General features: G+C 45.8%; 1 protein-coding gene across 1 annotated transcript in view; it reads left to right on the top strand.

The window, feature by feature from the left end:
• TRAP1 (TNF receptor associated protein 1) overlaps positions 1 to 18,110 on the top strand; it is a 63,713-nt gene that overhangs the window by 32,854 nt on the left and 12,749 nt on the right. The window contains exons 2-11 of the mRNA XM_090277123.1: positions 4,279 to 4,443; positions 5,318 to 5,400; positions 6,833 to 6,973; positions 10,403 to 10,474; positions 12,241 to 12,401; positions 13,563 to 13,672; positions 14,333 to 14,406; positions 15,327 to 15,482; positions 16,887 to 17,007; positions 17,748 to 17,817. Of these exons, the coding sequence (XP_090133249.1) occupies positions 4,279 to 4,443; positions 5,318 to 5,400; positions 6,833 to 6,973; positions 10,403 to 10,474; positions 12,241 to 12,401; positions 13,563 to 13,672; positions 14,333 to 14,406; positions 15,327 to 15,482; positions 16,887 to 17,007; positions 17,748 to 17,817 (1,153 nt within the window). The remainder of the gene's footprint in view (positions 1 to 4,278; positions 4,444 to 5,317; positions 5,401 to 6,832; positions 6,974 to 10,402; positions 10,475 to 12,240; positions 12,402 to 13,562; positions 13,673 to 14,332; positions 14,407 to 15,326; positions 15,483 to 16,886; positions 17,008 to 17,747; positions 17,818 to 18,110) is intronic.

Here is an 18,110-nt window from a genome sequence, read left to right on the forward strand (position 1 = left end):
AAGAAGAAGTAAATTTAGACACAGGATATGCACTCAGGGAAGAGAAGGCTGTGTGTGATGACAGAGGCAGAGTTTGGAGTGAGGCATCTACAAGAAGCCTAGGAGCACCAAGGGTTGCAGTCAACACCAGAAGCTTAGGGAAGGGCGTGGACAAACTGTCCCTTCAGAGCTTCCAGAAGGAATCAACCCTGCCAACACCTTTATTTTGGCTTTCTGGCCCCCACAGCTGTGAGAGAATAAATTTCTGTTGTTTTCATCCATCCAGTTTGTAGAACTTACTTATAGTAGCTCTAGGAAACAAATACACTATCTCATTAGCTTGTGGTTTATCTTTCCTGTGCCTGGCTCAGTTGAAAACTACTCTGTCCAGCAGAGGTTTCGGACCACAGCGGAACAAATTTATCCAGGACACTGTATTTTGTCTGGGGGTAATGGGAGGTGGCTATTCCCTCTAGCGGAGAAAGTGGAAGATCTCCATTCCCTGTGCCTTTTATTGAGAAGGGGATTCCGGAGATAGGAAGTCAAGACTTATGAATCATCAATAAGCTTACAGACGCTTGGGTTACAGTTGACAGTTACCGATTACAGATATCAGTATAGAGAACACAGTGACCAGTCTGTGTCAGCGTCTGCTAAACATCCCGACACCATGCTGACATCAGACGTAAGGCTTCATACCTTTTTAGCTACAGATTGTTTATAGTTAACTAAGAGATAAGAAAAGCAGAGCAAGCTCTAAAGCATAATAAACATTCTTTAAATCTGTTTCCCATGGGAACCCTCTGAGTGGCCTTCGGTCCTGTCTGCTGCAAAGCCTTTCGGTTTTCTGCTGAGACTTAGAGGCCTTTTGGCGGGGGGAGGGCGGGGTGTGTGGCAGGGGGTTGGCTGACTCATGGCTTGAGCTACAATTCCCGAAACCACAAATAGCGATCCCCCACAGGACCTCCTTTATCCTCCTCACTTTAGTGGCTCCAACAGTCACATTTCTGCCATCTGTTTGGAGTCATTGTTTCATGTAGGATTCAAATCCAGATCCTGTCCTGAGGTGAACTTGGGTCAGACTTCCCTCAAACATCTCTCCTTTATCCCATTCTCACTGGTTTTGTCCCTGAAGTTTAATAATTCTTTAAAGCAGAGGGCCTCCACCTTTGGTGGGAAGCCTGCTTGTGTCTCCAAATGTGTCTGTGAGAGCTTACCCACCCTTGGTCTCTGCCTGGGGCTGGGGGCTGGCTGGGAGCTCAGGGACTTTAGTACCCCTGGCCTGGTGCAGACCAGGGCAACCCCTGGGTCATTCAATTCTCTACGCAAATATTTAATTTCAGAAGAAAGAAATAGCCTAGAATATTTTCTTTTAGCTGTATAGATAAAGTGAACACTGCAATAAGGCACAGAGAATTAATATTTAGACTGTTTAGAAATTGAGTATTTTTTGAGTTGGGAAAGATGTTTTTAAGGTATTCTGCATAGAGGTAAATGCTAAAGCCATGTTATTTATAAATCCAGGAATAAGCTTAGAGAAAAGTCAAGTTTTTATACCTTGTAGGCATGTGGAAGTTGATATGTTAATTTTTTAAACTGTCAGATTTATTTCTGGACATTCTGAATTACTCCTTTCTGTCCATTCCACATGTATAGTGCATACCAGTCAAGCAGTTCTGCAAGGTCTAGACTTTCACACAGAGGGTCTTTCATATCTGACCTGTATCTTTGAAAGCATTGGCCATGAAGCATATACTGACTGATGCCGGTCCCCAGGCTGGTGGTCCTGGATTCAGTGCATGACACTGTCTTGAGGGGCTGCTGGTGAAGATTGATTCCTGCCAGGTACAATCAAGGTGACCACATGTATTTGTAGCATCTGAAGGCAGAAGATGCATCTGTGTCAAATGACAGTTTTCCATCTTCCCTTGCAGTGGTTCCTTGGTCCACTGTGCTGAGCAGATTATAGAAAACAAATGCAAGAGACAGTGTGAGGCCCCTTCCTGGTTATAGGTAGATGAGATCACTCACTGCTTTTCAGTTTTTAAATACACTAATTTAAAAAGAAAAAAAAAAAAAAAAAAAACTTGACAATTTTGGACCCCTCCCACCCCCACAAAAAAAAGGGAAAGGAATCAACAAAGATTCTTTAGAAGACAAGACTGTTTCAGAATATTAATGTTTATCAATTCGAGTTCCTTTTATTTATCTTTTAAAAGTGTATTTTATTGATTATACTGTTACAGTTGTCCCAGTTTTCCCACCTTGCCCTCCTCTGCCCAGTAGCCCTTTCAATCCATCAAACCCCCCTTAGTTCACCTTCATGGGTTGTGTGTTTAAATTCTTTGGCTTCAGCTGATAGTTTTATGGGAACTCCTTTGTAGGTAACTCTACTTTTCTCATTGTTTTTAAGATTCTTTATCTTTATCTTTAACCTTTGATGTGATGTGTCTTGCCATGATCCTCTTTGGGTTTCACTTATTTGGGACTCTCTGTGCTTCCTGGACTTGCATGTCTATTTTCTTTGCCAAATTAGGGAGTTTTCTTTCATTATTTTTTGAAATAAGTTTTCAATTTCTTGCTCTTCCTCTTCTGCTTCTCACATCCCTATGAGTTGGATGTTGGTATGTTTAAAGTTGTCCTAGAAGTTCCTAAACCTCTCCTACTTTATTTTTTCTTTTTTTTTTTTTTGCATTCTTGTTTCTTCTTTCTGTCTGGTTGAATGTTTATTTCTTCCTTTTGTTCCAAATCGTTGATTTGAATCCTGGCTTCCTTCCCTTCACTGTTGGTTCCCTGTATATTTCTCTTTATTTCACTTTGTGTAACTTTCATCTCTTCTCTTATTTTTTTGCTGTACCCTCTGAGTTCTCTTGAACATTCTTTTTAAAAATATATATTTATTTATTTGTTTGCTTATTTTATTTTTAGAGAGAGTGAAAAGGAGAAAGAGAGGGAGAGAAACGTCACTATGTGGTTGCCTCTCACTTGTGCCCCCAACTGGGGACCTGACGTGCAACCTAGTAATGTGCCCTGACTGGGAATCGAACCAGCAACACTTGGCTTGCAGGCCGACGCTCAATCCACTGAGCCACAGCAGCCAGGGCTATGAGTTCTCTGAGCATTCTTATCACCAGTGTTTTGATCTCTGTATCGGATAGGTTGGCTATCTCTGTTTTGTTTAGTTCTTTCTCTGGGGTTTTGTTCTGTTCTTTCATTTGGGCCATACTTCTTTGCTTCCTCAATTTGGCAGCCTCCCTGTGTTTGTTTCCGTGTATCGGGTAGAGCCACTTTTATTCCCTGTCTTAGTGGTGTGGCCTATGTAGAAAAGCCACCTGTAAATTGTGTGCGGTGGAACCTTAGGTAATTGTCAGAATGGGGCCACCCGCTTCACCACTTGGTGGCAGTGTGGCAAGGGCTCAGAGTGGACAGTGCCCCTGCCTGGCTTCTGGCAGTTGGCTTCTGGTGGTTCGCCTCGTGCTTGCCCTGTTTCCAGTCATTTCACCCTCTTCCTATGTGAGACTGGTGCCCTTTCAGCTGTTGTCCCGTGGTAAATCCTGGAGTGGGTAGGTTTGGGTAAGTTCTAAGCCCATGTGGGCCCTTTAAGTGGCAAAAATCTGGCAGTTTCTCCACTGGTTTTTACAGCCAGAGGTAATGGGGATCTGTCTTCCAGGTACTGGAACCCTGGGCAGTGTGCTGTTTGGCCTGGGGCTTGGATTGCTCGCTCCCAGATATCCCTCCGGTACCACAGCCACCTTCCTGCGCCATGCCTGTTTCTGCAACTCCACCCCTCCTACCTGTCAGGATGAGTGTGGCTTCTTTAAATCCTTAGTTGTCAAATTTCCATATAGTTCAATTTTAAGACAGTTCTGGGTGTTATTAGTTTTGAGATCTGGTTGTAATTCTATGGCTGCACGAGGAGGTGGAGCATGTCTACCCACGCCTCCATCTTGACCAGAAGTGTAAATTTTGGATTCCTTTTAGAGGGACATATTTTCTCCAGTTTTTCATTGCAGTTGCAAAGTAAAGGAAGGCTGGCCTGTCATTTATTCAGGCTCTTGTGAGGGCTGTGAGCATGGCGGCATGAGGGATGTTTGAGTTTGGCGGGTTTATACTAGGTCTCACTGTGGGTCATATGTAAGAAGTGGTGCCAAATGGCCCCTGCCTACTTGTAGATCTGCTCCTGAACTCTGATACTTTATTGACAATATACATGTGTGAGGATGTGCTACCAAATATGTTTGTGAACACATTCCTGAAGGCTTATTGACCCTCCTTTTTTGTGCATTTTTGTCTTTTTAGGAAAACCAGTTCTGTGTCCTTGGAGGGCCCCAGTCCAATCCAGTTGGCCCAGGCGAAACCTGGCTATCAACTTCCAAGTTGGACGTCCATTCAGCTCGCAAGCTGCTGAGGACCCGAAGGAGGAGCCACTCCACTCCATCATCAGCAGCACAGAGATTGTGCAGGGTACTGAGTTTGGCTGAGTTGGGGTATGGGAAGGCTTAGCTCCTGGCTGGCTCTCGAGGTGAAGTTTTTGAGGTGGAGATAATGATTGACTGAGCCACCCACTCACTTTAGATGCAGGAAGGTCTTGGCTGGAGGGAGGGTGCCCCAAAAGAAGGAATGTGTCTCCCCTAGGAACTTTGACTTTCATTCTGGTATGTCTTGCCCCCTCTGGTGGGCACCCATGGGTTTGCAGCAGGGCACCTTCTGAGTAGTGATTCATGGCACATCTGCTAATAATCATGGAAGCAGGAAGGAAACTCAGTATCGGCCCTGCCAATGCAGGGCCACATGCTAAAGTTGTCCTTTCTTTCCTAAGAAGTGTAGAGAAGCAGTCTAGAGCCAGTCCCAAAATGGGTCCATTTCTGGCTTTCAAGTGAGACAACAGAATCTTTGAAGTTTAGGTTAAGAAGAGAGTGAGGTGTTATTATTTTGCTTTCTAAGTAATTAATCTGGAGACCACTGTTTTGAAGAATAAAATCCAGTGTTGGAGCTGGCTCGATTCTCATGACTGGACACTTTGGGAAGTGCTGGTCTCTGTAGTCCCTTGAGGTAGCTCAGACCCCAGGTGTGCAGGCCTCAGTGGTGGGAGGTGGTGAGAGTTGTGCTCCCCTTTGCTCCTTTCTGTGAAGAAAGAGGGGAACCATTGGGTTTCTTCTGCTCTTGAGACCTCCTTCCTGCCTTAGAGCCCCAGAGAGTTGGTTTCTTTCTTTTTTGTTTACTCTTGCAAAATGTTTAAAATTCATTGCCTTAAACGTTCTTTTGAATGTTACATAGCATATTCTTCCATGACAATAGAAAATAAACTTCATTGGTTGTATCTGTGATTCATTACTAGGTTCTGTTTCCAAACATGAATTCCAGGCTGAGACAAAGAAGCTTCTGGACATTGTTGCCCGTTCCTTGTACTCAGAAAAAGAGGTACGGTACTTTTTAATCACTCCCATCACTAGCAAGGTTTCTTTGGCAAAACAGTTTTTATACTATTCTGGGGAAATGTCAGATAGTATATTAACTGTGAAAATGCATTAAATTTGGACAGGTTTTGATCTTACCTACCAGCAAGAGTATTTTTACTAAAATCTGTTTGGGTAAATATATTCAAATGATTCTTTGGGCCAGATTGATTCTGGAAATTAATGAATTTTGCTGATAATTTATTCATTTGTTTTTTTTAAAGATTTTATTTATTTATTTTTAGAGAGAGGGGAAGGGACGGAGAAAGAGCAGGAGAGAAACATCAATGTGTGGTTGCCTCTTGCACACCCCTACCTGGGGACCTGTCCCACAACCCAGGCATGTGCCCTGACTAGGAATCAAACTGGCAACTCTCTGTTTTGTAGGCTGGCACTCAATCCACTGAGCCACACCAGCCAGGGCTGAATTTTGCTGATAATTTAAAAGTCCCCCATTTATTAATGAGGTGGCCCTTCTCTTGTCAACTGGTGTACCAACGTCAGATTAGTGGCGGTGTTGGGTTAGAGAAAGAACATCCCTTGGAGCTCTGTAGAGTAGAGCAGAGAGGGGCTACCAGGATCTTTCTGAGGAGATTAAAATTCATCTAGAGCCCTGGCTGGTCTGGCTCAGTGGATTGAGTGCCAGCCTGTGAACCAAAAGTTTGCTGGTTCAATTCCCAGTCAGGGCACATGTCTGGGTTGCAGGCCAGGTCCCCAGTTGGGGGCATGGGAGAGACAACCAATTGATGTTTCTCTCACACATTGATGTTTCTCTCCCTCTCTCCCCACCTTCCCCTCTTCCTAAAAATAAATAAATAAAATCTTTAAAAAACAACAAAACATTCATTTAGGATGACAAGCCATATATTTGTGACGTCCAGTTTCTGTTTTGGTGGACTGGTCTCACTGTATGTGGAAGGTCTGTTTGAGGTAACAGTGTTTTTCAGACAATGTGGCCTTTTTTAATCGTGAACATGGTAGGTCTGGTTTTTTATGATCCCACATTAAATGAAGCCAAAGAGTCTTTCTTCAGTGCATAGGAGAAAGATGTTTGGGAAATATATTGTCATCCCTGGGCAAGAGATAGGAAAGAAGTGGTTTCTCATAGGATTCTTCTTAAATTTTTAGGTAACAGATTGACACCTAACTTCAGGCTTGATTTTCAGGAAGGAATACAGTAATAGAGTTTACTATCTAAAGCTGTGTCAAGGACAAGTGATTGCCTTTAACCATTTTGTGTCCTGCCTGGAGAAACTGCCTTTCAGTAAAGTGGAAAGTCTTTATGGTTAAAAAACTGAATATTCTGTGGCTCTTCTCCCCTGACTTTTAGCCATTGCTGCAAATGCTGCTAACCAAATAGATCCTGCTGTGTTAGCATCTTATTTTCATTCCTGTAGGTGTTTATACGGGAGCTGATCTCCAATGCTAGCGACGCCTTGGAAAAACTGCGTCACAGGCTGGTGTCTGAAGGCCAAACACTGCCAGAAATGGAGATTCACTTGCAGACTGACACCGAGAAAGGCACCATCACAATCCAGGTACCTCCTCCTGTGTCCTTGTAGGTGGCAGGCCTCCCTGCCTTTGGTGCTCTAGTCACTGCCAGCACTGCTCACAGAGGTAACTGGAGAGTGGCCCTCTTTACATGCTGGGGTAGAGGAGGTGGACCTGCCTTTTTGTTACATCTCTACGCCCCACGCATTGTGCTCTCTTTACAGTTATAATAACTCTTGTTTTAATCTAGAAAATCTTGAAAACACAAATAAGTAGAAAAGAAGAAAACTTAAAATTACTGCATTACTAAAAGATAACTACTGTTAATATTTTAGTATCTAGGTTTCTGTTGTCTATGCATTTCTTTACATATCTAACCATATTTTTTAAAAGACATTTTAAAATTATACATTATTTTTAAGGTAATGTCATTTAAAAATATTTTTATTGAACCTCTTGGGGTTACATTGGTTAATAAAATTATATAGGCTTTATTTTTTTATATTTTTGAGTACTCTTCATATTTTTAATTGTACTTGCCTGTCTATCAGAGAAGGAAAACTCTGACTCCAAAAAACCTCCGCTGCCTTGCGGCATACCTCTTCAGGGGAAAGGCTAAGGGAGTAAACCCCGACAGAAAATCCGGAGCCGGAGTCCCTAAGGCGGTTTGACGTTGTAGTCAACACCGGCAACTCCTGCGGCGCACCTGAAGCCAAGCTGTATTGACTCCGTCTTTCCCTTGGACCCTTCAGCTGTGAAGAGAGGGGGGGTCTGCTGCATGGTCAACAGCAGACCCTCCATATCACCCTGCCCAGGCTCTGTAGCTTCAGCTTCACTGGAGAGGACACTCCAGCATCATCACAAGATGTCGATTCAACACGGGAGGAGACAGATACCGTGTCACTCCCGAGTCGGACTGCACAGCCATTCTCGGCGGTGCAGATAGACTCTTAAGAAGCTACACCATTGTCTCTCGAGACGGACGGCTGCCGACTTGCCTGTCTGTAATGCCTATTTCCCCATGATTAAATATTCTGTAGTACTGTTTTTAATCTTAGCCTGCTGTTCAGATTAATAGTCTTGCTTTGTAAGAAGCAATACTTTTGGTTGCTATTGTAACCTTTTGAAGATGTTAAGTCAAAAAGCTAGACTGGCAAAGGAAGTTCATCAGGTGTGGGGGTTCCTGGACCTACAGTCCCCCAATCACAGATGAAGAAATTGACCCAGAGATGAATGACCTGGGGAGGAAGGGAGAGCAGCCCTCAGCGGAGAATGCTGCTGATCCCCTTCTCGGTAGAGCTTTTATTGAGTTAGCTATGTGCAGAAATTCTCGGCTTGCAAAAGCAGCCCTCCACCCAGCCAAAAAGGATTACCAAAGAGGAACACAGATCAATACATTATAACAATCAGTTAGACTTTCTGGCATCAGAGCACATTACAAAAGATCAGATTGTATTCCTTGAGTTAAGCATTCTGTTGATAGTTAAACATCCTGCTGGTAGAGATCTAAGGCTGGATAAAGCAGAACAGGCCTCAAGAAAATACATCACATTCCTATTCCTTCCCCCTAGCAAGTGACCAGTGGTGTGGTATTTGGAGCATGCCATTGGCTGCTTCCCGTTTTTGGTCAAGTTTACAGTCCCGTTTTCGGGCCTGGCTTGCGCAGCAGTTACAATTTCCTATACCACACAAAACAGTCGCCTATAATCACTCATTGACCCTGAAGGGGACATTGTGTTCCTGAGATAGCTGCTTCAGGACCTCTCATCCCAGGGTCATGGGTAGAATTGTGGAGTGTGTATCTCTGCGTGGGCTGCAGGATGTGCCTCAGTTGGGCTCTAAGTGGGCATTTTTCACTTGGGCTTCCTGCCTCTGCCAAGTACACTGATATACCTGCTCAGGATTTTGGTGGAGGGCATCTCTTGTGCTCTTGTTCACTTATTCTCTCTGGTATGTATATGTGTGTGCCTTTTTTTGTGGTTGTTTTGATAAGCTTTATTGAGGTAAAATTTACATACAATAAAATTCACCAAGTTCAAGTGTACATTTCATTGATTCTTTTTTTACTAGAGTACAGTTTTGTGTAACCACCCATACCATCATAATGACATTACCCAAATATTACCTTCCCTCCTCCTTGCCCCTAGCAACCACTGATCTGCTTTCTGTCACTATGCTTTTGTATTTTCTAGGATTTCATAGAAATAGAATTACAAAGTTGGTAGTCTTTTGAGTCTGACTTCTTTCACCAAGCATAGTGCTTTTGAGGTTCATCTGTTTTGTTGCATGCATCAGTAGCTTATTCCTTTTTATCACTGTATGGATAGAGTACCAAAGTTTGTCCTCTCACCAGTTGACAGGCATTTGTTTCCAGTTTGAGGATATTAGGAATAAAACTGCCATGAACATTCGAGTTTAAGTTTTTGTGTGGACTTAAGTTTTCATTTCTCTTGGGTAAATACCTAGGAGTCAGATTGCTGGGTTGTGAGTTGAGTGCCTGTTTAACTTATAAGAAACTGCCAAAGTTTTCCAAATTGTATGTCCAATTTTTCATTTCTACTAGTAGCATTTGAGAATTCCAGTTGCTTCATGTTATTGTCAACACTTGTTATTGTTGGTCTTAATTTTAGCCATTCTAGTGGGTATGTCATTGTAGTTTTTAATTTGCATTTCCTTAATAATTGATGCTGTTGAGCATTTTTTGATGTGTTTGTCATTTGTACATCTTTGTGAAATGTCTAGTCAGATATTTTGCTCATTTTTAATTAGGTTGTCTTTATTGAGTTGTAAGAATTCTTTACATATCCTTAATAAAAATCCTGTATCAGTTATACACTTTGCAGATATCTTCTCCCAGTGTGAGACTTGCCTTTTATTTTCTTAAGGGTGGCTTTTGAAAAGCGCATATATTTTGTGTGTGTGTGAAAAATGCATATTTTTAATTTTAATGAAATCCAATTTATCACTTTTCTTTTATACTTCATGCTTTTAGTCACCTAAGTAAGAAATCTCTTCCTATTCCAAAGTTATAAAGATATTCTATATTTTCTTCTAGAAATATTATAGTCTTAGCTCTTACATTTGGGTCTGTGATCCGTTTTTGTGTATGGTGTAAGATCAGGGTTGGGATTTATTTTTTGCATGTGGCTATCCAGTGCTTCAGTACCATTTTATTTTCATTTCTCCATCAAATTATCTTGGAACCTTGGTCAAAAATCAAGTGACAGTCTGTACAGCTCTATTTGGGGGTTGGATTCCTCTCTCTGATCTACATGTCTAACCTCTAGTGAGGTTTTCTCGTGAGGTATGGCTGATATGATTAGAATTTGTCTTTTCTGATGACTGTGTGGCATTACTTTCCTGAGCCCTGCCTGGCAAGTGTAATTGATGCCACTTGTGCCCCAGGGCTGTCCATACACCTCGCCCCATCTCCCCAGGTCCCGGCACTTTGGCGCTTAGTGTGTCTCTCCCCTTAGGACACTGGCATTGGGATGACACAAGAAGAGTTGGTGTCCAACCTGGGAACAATTGCCAGGTCGGGGTCAAAGGTAAGCTGCCCCAGTGCCCTTTTCTTCCTTTCCTCGAAGGTTAGGGCCAAGCGTGCCCTGAATGCCAGCTTCAGCAGGAATGTCCTTTGGTATGAGTGCTCTGTGTCAGTGCTGTGGAAACACCATGTGACGTGATTTTACTGTATCGACGGGGAGACATCTGAGGAAGTTTCTACTATAGATGAAAAGGCTGAAATAAGTACTTCACGAATAGGTAGAAATTGACCAGCCATAAGTTCAACGTCTGTTGGTCTGAGTCTGGAATGTGCCATTTTCTCCAAATCCTTTCTTAGTGGTTACTTGAGCTGCATAGGCTTGAGGCAAAGAGGGTAGGCAGAAATAAATGTTCCTCCTCTTAGCACAGTTCATAGAATAAATTTAGCCTGCAGTGTTTGCAGGCAGGATGGTTCCTTATAATCCCTCTGTGGAGACAGGGCACACATTGGGGGTTGGTTGCTGGTATGACTTGAAGCCTCTGAGGGGAGCCCAGTGTTAGTCGTCAAAGTGTCCTCCTCCAGTGGCTTTTGTGCCAGCCCAAGACAGAGGCTGTTGGCTCTCGGCTGCCTTTGTGCCTCTCCGTGATGACCAAATGCTTTTTGTTTGTTTGCTTGTTTATTTAAAGATTTTATTTATTTTTAGAGAGAGGGGAAAGGAGGAAGAAAGAGAGCAAGAGAAATGTTGATGTGGGAGAGAAACATTGATCAGTTGCCTCTCACACATTCCCAACTGGGGACCTGGCCTGCAGCCCAGGCATGTGCCCTGACTGGGAATTAATCTGGCGACCTTTCTGTTTGCCGAGTGATGTCCAATCTATGGAGCCACACCAGTCAGGGTGCTTTTTGTTTGTTTTTGGGGTGCCTACAATGGCAACTTTGTGCCAAATGCTCGAAAATAGCCTAATTACTGGTCCAAAGTGATTTATAGAAATTTCCACCCTTAAGACACTTCATCATAACTTACACTCCCCATTACATTTATTTTGTATTCTATCAAGGTAAATCTGTGCTATCTCATACAGTAGCCACTAGCTACATGTGATGGTTTAAATTTAAAGTTAAATACAATTTAAAATTCAGTTTCTTGGTTGTACTAGCCATTGTTCAAGTGCTCAGTAGCTAAATGAGGTCACCAGCTACTATATTAAATCATACAGAACATTTATGTGTATCATCTCAGAACGTTCTGTTGGACAGTATTCATAACGAGTGTGTTCATTTTATTTGATTATCTTAGGAAATTTGATTACATGAGTTATAGTAGTTAAGTGCCTTGTGGTACCATACAAAGCATGTACTTGGTATGTACCATTTCCCCACGAAGCTGAGAATCTAGGAGACATGCAGAAGACACACAGTCATGTGTGTCACACTCCACCTACTGAACCTCAGGGACTGCCCTCACCGAGAAGCGGCCACACCTCTCTTTCCTTCAGGGAGGGTGCACTTGCTCACACTGCCCCTTCCTCACACCCGGAGTGTGTGACCCGCAGGCCTGTGGCCAACAGGTAGGATTATATATAGGTCCTGGGAATCAAGTACAGAACCAGTCCCTCTGCTGCCCAGCTTGGGGTCTTCGGGCAAGTCACTTTACAGTTCTGTGTCATTGTTGCTTGTGTATGAAATGGGGTGAAAAAGTATTTGGTGTGGTTGTCTTGAGGATTAAATGCGACGTTAGCTCTTGTTAGAGGAATATACACAGGGAGTCACAAACATCAGTTCTCTCTGGGGAAGGGGATACCCTCCTCTGACCAGTCTTTGCCACCACAGGCCTTTCTGGATGCACTGCAGAACCAGGCGGACGCCAGCAGCAAGATCATTGGTCAGTTTGGAGTGGGTTTCTATTCAGCTTTCATGGTGGCTGACAGAGTTGAGGTCTTTTCCCGCTCAGCCGGCCCAGGCAGCCCTGGTTACCAGTGGCTTTCAGATGGGTAAGTGACCGCAGGACCCCCAAGTCACACACACGGAGTGTCCCCCTGCCCTGGAACCACTGCAGCTAAGTGTGACCTGATGTGCATAGTGGGATTCAGCTGAAGCATTGCCACTTTGTTTAGAAAGTTAGACCCTCAGAAAATGCCAGCGGGCCTTCGTAGGCCTTTTCCTGGAAGCCTCCCACTTGGAGGAGCCAGATACTTTCTGATCCCAGTGACTTGTGGTGTCTTTTTGGGCTCTGTGACTGTGCCCTGGAGTGTGGACCATTTAAGGTGTGGCTTCTTGGTTCATGGTTGGGCTGTTCACTTGGTGCCCCCTTGCTCTGGGTGGCGTCCATGAACTTTGTTCTGTGGGAGCTCATTTTTGATTCCTCCTGACCCTGGAGCTTCCAGGTTTGGCCCACTGGCCTGGCCCACTTTCTCACCGGCTCAGGCCTCAGGAGTTTCCCCTCAAAGATGCTTATTTTGCTCTCCAGTGTGCAGTGGAGCCATTTCTTATGGGGAGAATGGTACCTTAGCTAAATGCAAGCACTTGTTTCAGCAGGCCCCAGACTTTCTCTTCGAACCCTGCTTTCCTGACTGAGTCGTCCGCTGCTGTGGTTTTAGTAGCACCTGTGAGAGTAGGCTTGACCGGAGCGCAGCTCATTTCGCTCAGTCAGAATTAAGATTTGTTATATTTCATGAAAACAGTGCTAAGATTAAACTCTGGCCAAGTAGTAACAAGTATCAACTTCTTGGGGGTTTGTCTTTTACTCCTTCTCTTTTACTTCTGAAACAGTTTCTTTGCTCTTGTGGAGACACCTGGCCTCTGTTAGAGGATCAGAAATGCAAGAAGTTAACAGGGGAATTAGGGGCATTTTTCAGGCCTCTGCCTGTTTTCTCCCAGTGTCTCACACAGCGCCCAGGTGGACATAAAGCTCTAGAGGTGGTGTCCTGAGAGACTGGGAGACCCCTGCATCCCACAACGCAGCAGCCATGGTCCATGACAGAAACTTTGGGGCCTAGGGGCTCAGCTGGGTTCAGAAAAGGTGGCACTCTGGCCTCCTTTCTTTGTGTCAGTTTGGTCTCTGCTTGTGAAAACCAAGGAAGAATCACTGGAACTGTATAGGATCTGTCAGTAGTAATGCATGGAACTGGCTTTCCCTCTCCTGTGTGTCTTAGCTCTGGCGAGTTTGAAATCGCCGAAGCCTCAGGAGTTAGAACTGGGACCAAGATCATCATCTACCTCAAGTCAGACTGCAGAGAGTTCGCTGGCGAGGCCCGTGTTCGAGGTGAGTGGGAACCTGGGCCTCTGTGGACATGTGGGTGATGGCATCTCCTGATGGTGTGTTGTAGGCTTTTCCGTCTGGGTGGAAGTGTGCAGGAGACCCAGGGGCAGAGGAGGTTGGGGGCTTCCAGGGGTTAGCTGCCTATGCCCTCCAAGGACCGAATCTGGGCTGACTCTGTGTGGAGCTGGGGGCAAGGCCGAGCCTCCTGACTGTTGGCAAAGTCAGGTTCTGTTCTGTCTTCCTCCCTTTGGGCAGCGCTGCTTCTTCAGTTACTTGGGTGTCTCGCACAGGCCTTTCCTCACCCTGCCTGTGTTGTCAGATGCTGCTGGCCAGCCAGCAGACCTGAGCCCAGGCTTCACTGAGAACCAGAGCGGACGCTTGCTCTGTGTGGCGGTTTTCTCTGTCTGCATCCTACTAAATGCTTATGGGAGGTGCCAAGTGCTTCCCAGGGCTCATTATTAGCTCATAAAATCATATTTATGTTACCAAGAAGGTGCATGGTCTCATGGTGGCCTGGACCTGGATGTGTCCTGGCTGTGTCCCGGCTTCCCGCTGTGGCACCAATGAGTTCTCCCCAGCCTGCTGCATTACCCCTGCAGCAACTCTCAGAGCTTTTATTTCTAGAAGCTTCCTGTAGTTACTGTTTTTCTTTTGTCTCTTCAGATGTGGTAACAAAGTATAGTAACTTCGTCAGCTTCCCACTGTACCTTAATGGAAAGCGCATTAATACCTTGCAGGTGAGACCCTCAGCTGCTCAAAGGGCTCAGGCAGCTGTGGAGGCCAGTTGGTACATTTTGGGGCTGGATGGGCAGCGATGGGACTGGGTGATGCTGTCAAAATCCCAGAACGAGGTGTTCTTTGTGGAGAGGCAAGGCCTGGGATGCAAAGAGAGTCCTGCCCCCTCCACACTCCATCCTATGCACCAGCTGTAATGCACACCCTGCACATTTCACTCTGTTACAGTACACAGGCCAGTGGTCCTTAGTGTATTTAGAGTCCAGCAATCATCACCACATTAAATTCTAGAACATTTTCATCACTTAAAAAAATAACCCCTCTACCCATTAGCAGTCACTCCCCAGACCCCCTACACCCCGTCTCTGGCAACCACAATCTCCTTTCTGTCTCTGTGGATTTATCTGTTCTGGACATTTCATATAAATGGAATCAAGCACAGTGTGGCCTTTTGTGTTTGACCTCTTATAATGTGTTCAAGGTTCATTATGTTGTCCTTTTTAGGACTGAATAATGTTTCATTGTACGGCTGGACAGTTTGTTAATCCATTTATCCATTGATGGCAAGTATTCATGATGTGCAGCCACGTCCATATCCTGCCTCCTTGTCAACCCTTCTGGACACACTGTACTGGGGAGGGGCTACTTATTCTCAGAGCCTTCTGTGTCTCTTTTTGTGAACCCCACAAACGTATTTATTCTGGGACACCCCTTCCCCTAGTGCTGGAGTAGGTGGGGCTGGAGGCAAGGGGAGGGGCTCGTACCTGAGGCCACCACCCTGTCCCAGGAGACCGGTCCTCAGCTCATCCTGAGTGAGCACTCACTAGGACCCAGGTGCCACAAGCTACAGCAGCTCAGCCCCAGGTGGTTGTTGTGAGGATGTGTCTTAAACATAACATTCCCTGTTAATCTCCATTTTCAGGCCATCTGGATGATGGACCCCAAGGATGTAGGCACGTGGCAGCACGAGGAATTCTACCGCTACATCGCGCAGGCCCATGACAAGCCCCGCTACACTCTGCACTACAAGACAGATGCCCCTCTCAATATCCGCAGCATCTTCTATGTGCCAGAAATGGTGAGCACAGGCCTAACTGGCCACCCCCGGCGTGCTGGGGCTGCAAGTGGCTTGTCCACAGCTCCCTCTGTGGGGCATCACCCATGGCAGCAGCATTTTCCATCACCAGTAGCACTTCCTGAATGGTGACAGTTCAGCACAATCATACCACAAAGATTAACTTGTCAGCATTAGAGTAAAAGAAAAACCTATGCCTCTGGGTGGGTGAGCACAGAATTGTAAAGTGAGGGAGTGTTATACATCGTGTTTTTTGGGTGGAACAGAGACCTTGGGCCGTGAGGGCCTGGACTTTTGTAAACAGGGTGCTGGTTCAGGGTGCCTGCAGGCGAGGCCCTTAGAGCAGCCTGCGGCTTCCTCTGTCTCTAGGCAGCAGGTTCCCGAGCTCTGCAGTGGGATGGGTTCTGCAGTGCTCAGATAAGTCGTGTGTGCTCCATACTTCCGTTTTGCCCCTAAGCCTTCCTGGCTCATAGTAGCACCGTGAGGTCTCTGACAAAGCCCACAACAGAGAAACCTGCTCACAGGCTGGACCCAGCCTCTCCTGGCTTCACTTGACTGCAGCGCTCTTAGTGCCTCGCACCTGTCATCCACTTTGGAAGAGCTGCTCTCCACCCTTATGACTGAGTATCCTTCATAGACCAGCAGTACCAGTGTCTCCTGAGACTTGTCAGTAACGCAGAATTTCGGGCCCTTTCAGGACCTCCAAAATCAGTCACCATTTCAACATGATCCCAATGTGATGTGTGTGCAAACTGCAGGTCTTGAAGCACTGAGTTAGAGAAGGGATTGGCAGACATTTCAGTGGAGGCCAAGATAGTGATTGGTTTGGGCTTCGCAGGTTCTGCACAGCCACAGAGCTCTGCTGCCAGCGGGCAAGGGCCCCGGACTGCACCTGACTGAACAAGCAGTCGTGGTCCAGGAAGCTATAGATTCTGGATTTCATATTGCAGATATTTCTCACATACCATGAAATTTTTTTTTATTTATTTATTTTTTGCTTGTTTTCCCCCAACCATTTAAAAATGAAAAAGCCATTCTAAGCAGCACAAACCAGCTAATGAACCAGATTTGGTCTGTGGGCTATAGTTTGCTGACCCCTAGCAGGTTTGGTTCTCTTCACAGGGACATGTGAGTCTTCCTTTTCTATCCTCCGTGGGAAGGCGGCAGCTGCCTAGAGAAGGCCCCCTCAGAGCTGTTGCATGGGGGTCCTCCTTGGGTGCTGCAATTTTGAATAGACAGACACGCGTGGTTTCCTGGCCTATCTCTACTTCTGGATCACTGCATGTCCTCCTGACAACTCCCAGGCCAGGGCCATCATTGGGAAGGGTGGTTCATCTGGGCTCCCCCACAACCATGTAGGTTGTACCCCCATGTGTGTGGCTGACTCTGTCCTGTCCTCATCCCCAGAAACCATCCATGTTTGATGTAAGCCGGGAGCTGGGCTCCAGCGTCTCTTTGTACAGTCGCAAGGTCCTCATCCAGACCAAGGCCACCGATGTCCTGCCCAAGTGGCTGCGCTTTGTTCGAGGTATGGGCTGATCCCCTGGATCTGGAGTGGCCCCTTGCCTGTGGCCCAGGTGCTGGCTGGCTGAAGGAGCTCACATTGTAATGCATGTGGGGCGAAGGGGAGCAGCCTCGGGTGCCAGCTGGGCAGGTCAGGGCAGTGTGCTGACAGAACCTTCCAGGAAGCTGGCCACCTCCGGATACTGGTCTTGATTAAGTTGGAGAAAGGGAACAGATAAACAGGTTTAAATTGAGCTGTTTCACTATTTAAAGACATTACATGAGTTTTAGATCGAGCTATAAATTGCCTTGCATTTGAGTGAGATTATAATTTAATAAAAATCTCAGCATATAAACTTTTGTATTCATCATAGCACAAAAATGTGCAAAATACCCACCACATATTTATGACTTTGAACCCAAAATCTAGAAGGTCGTTTTCAGTGTCAAAGTGATGCTGTAATGTTAGAAATTTCCCTGGCAAAGACTTGCGGCCTTGCCTGCTTTTCTTCCGATCACATCGCCCTGACCTAGGCTGTCTGCATCGATTCCAGGACGCCAGGAGTTGCAGACGCTGGGTGGTATTGCCTCACTGAGTCCCTTCCCTTTGTCCTTGCTGCCTCTGTCTCACCCTCACATAGTCTGGCATCATGTGGGCTGCAAGGGGGAATGTATAGAGGCCTGGTGGGAGGCCAGTGGCCCTTCGGGAGGGTGGAGTTGGAGTCTCGGACACCACCAGGGTCCTGATGTGCTTGTGTCTCTAAGGTGTGGTGGACAGCGAGGACATCCCTCTGAACCTCAGCCGGGAGCTCCTCCAGGAGAGCGCGCTAATCAGGTAAACTGCCACCTGCTGAGATGTGCAACCCCCCCCCCCCCCCCCCCCAGCCAGAGTGGCTGGAGGAGCCAAGAGAAGAGCGAGGAGCTGCAGTGAGGCCATGCCTGAGGGGCAGTGCGCTTGGAGAATGCATGCTGATCACATGCGTTTTGCCTGATGTTTTGCTTCAGGTTTTGAATAAAAGAGTTTGGGGACTGACCCACTGAGGAAAATTATGGCTCTAGGATATGTTCCCTCCCTTAGCTAGCCTCCATCACCCACACCCAGGGTGACCACAGCTGGAGAGTCCAGGC

Source organism: Furipterus horrens, unplaced genomic scaffold, assembly GCF_987537825.1.
Source record: "Furipterus horrens unplaced genomic scaffold, mFurHor1.1.pri manual_scaffold_5, whole genome shotgun sequence".
Taxonomy (NCBI): Eukaryota; Metazoa; Chordata; class Mammalia; order Chiroptera; family Furipteridae; genus Furipterus; species Furipterus horrens.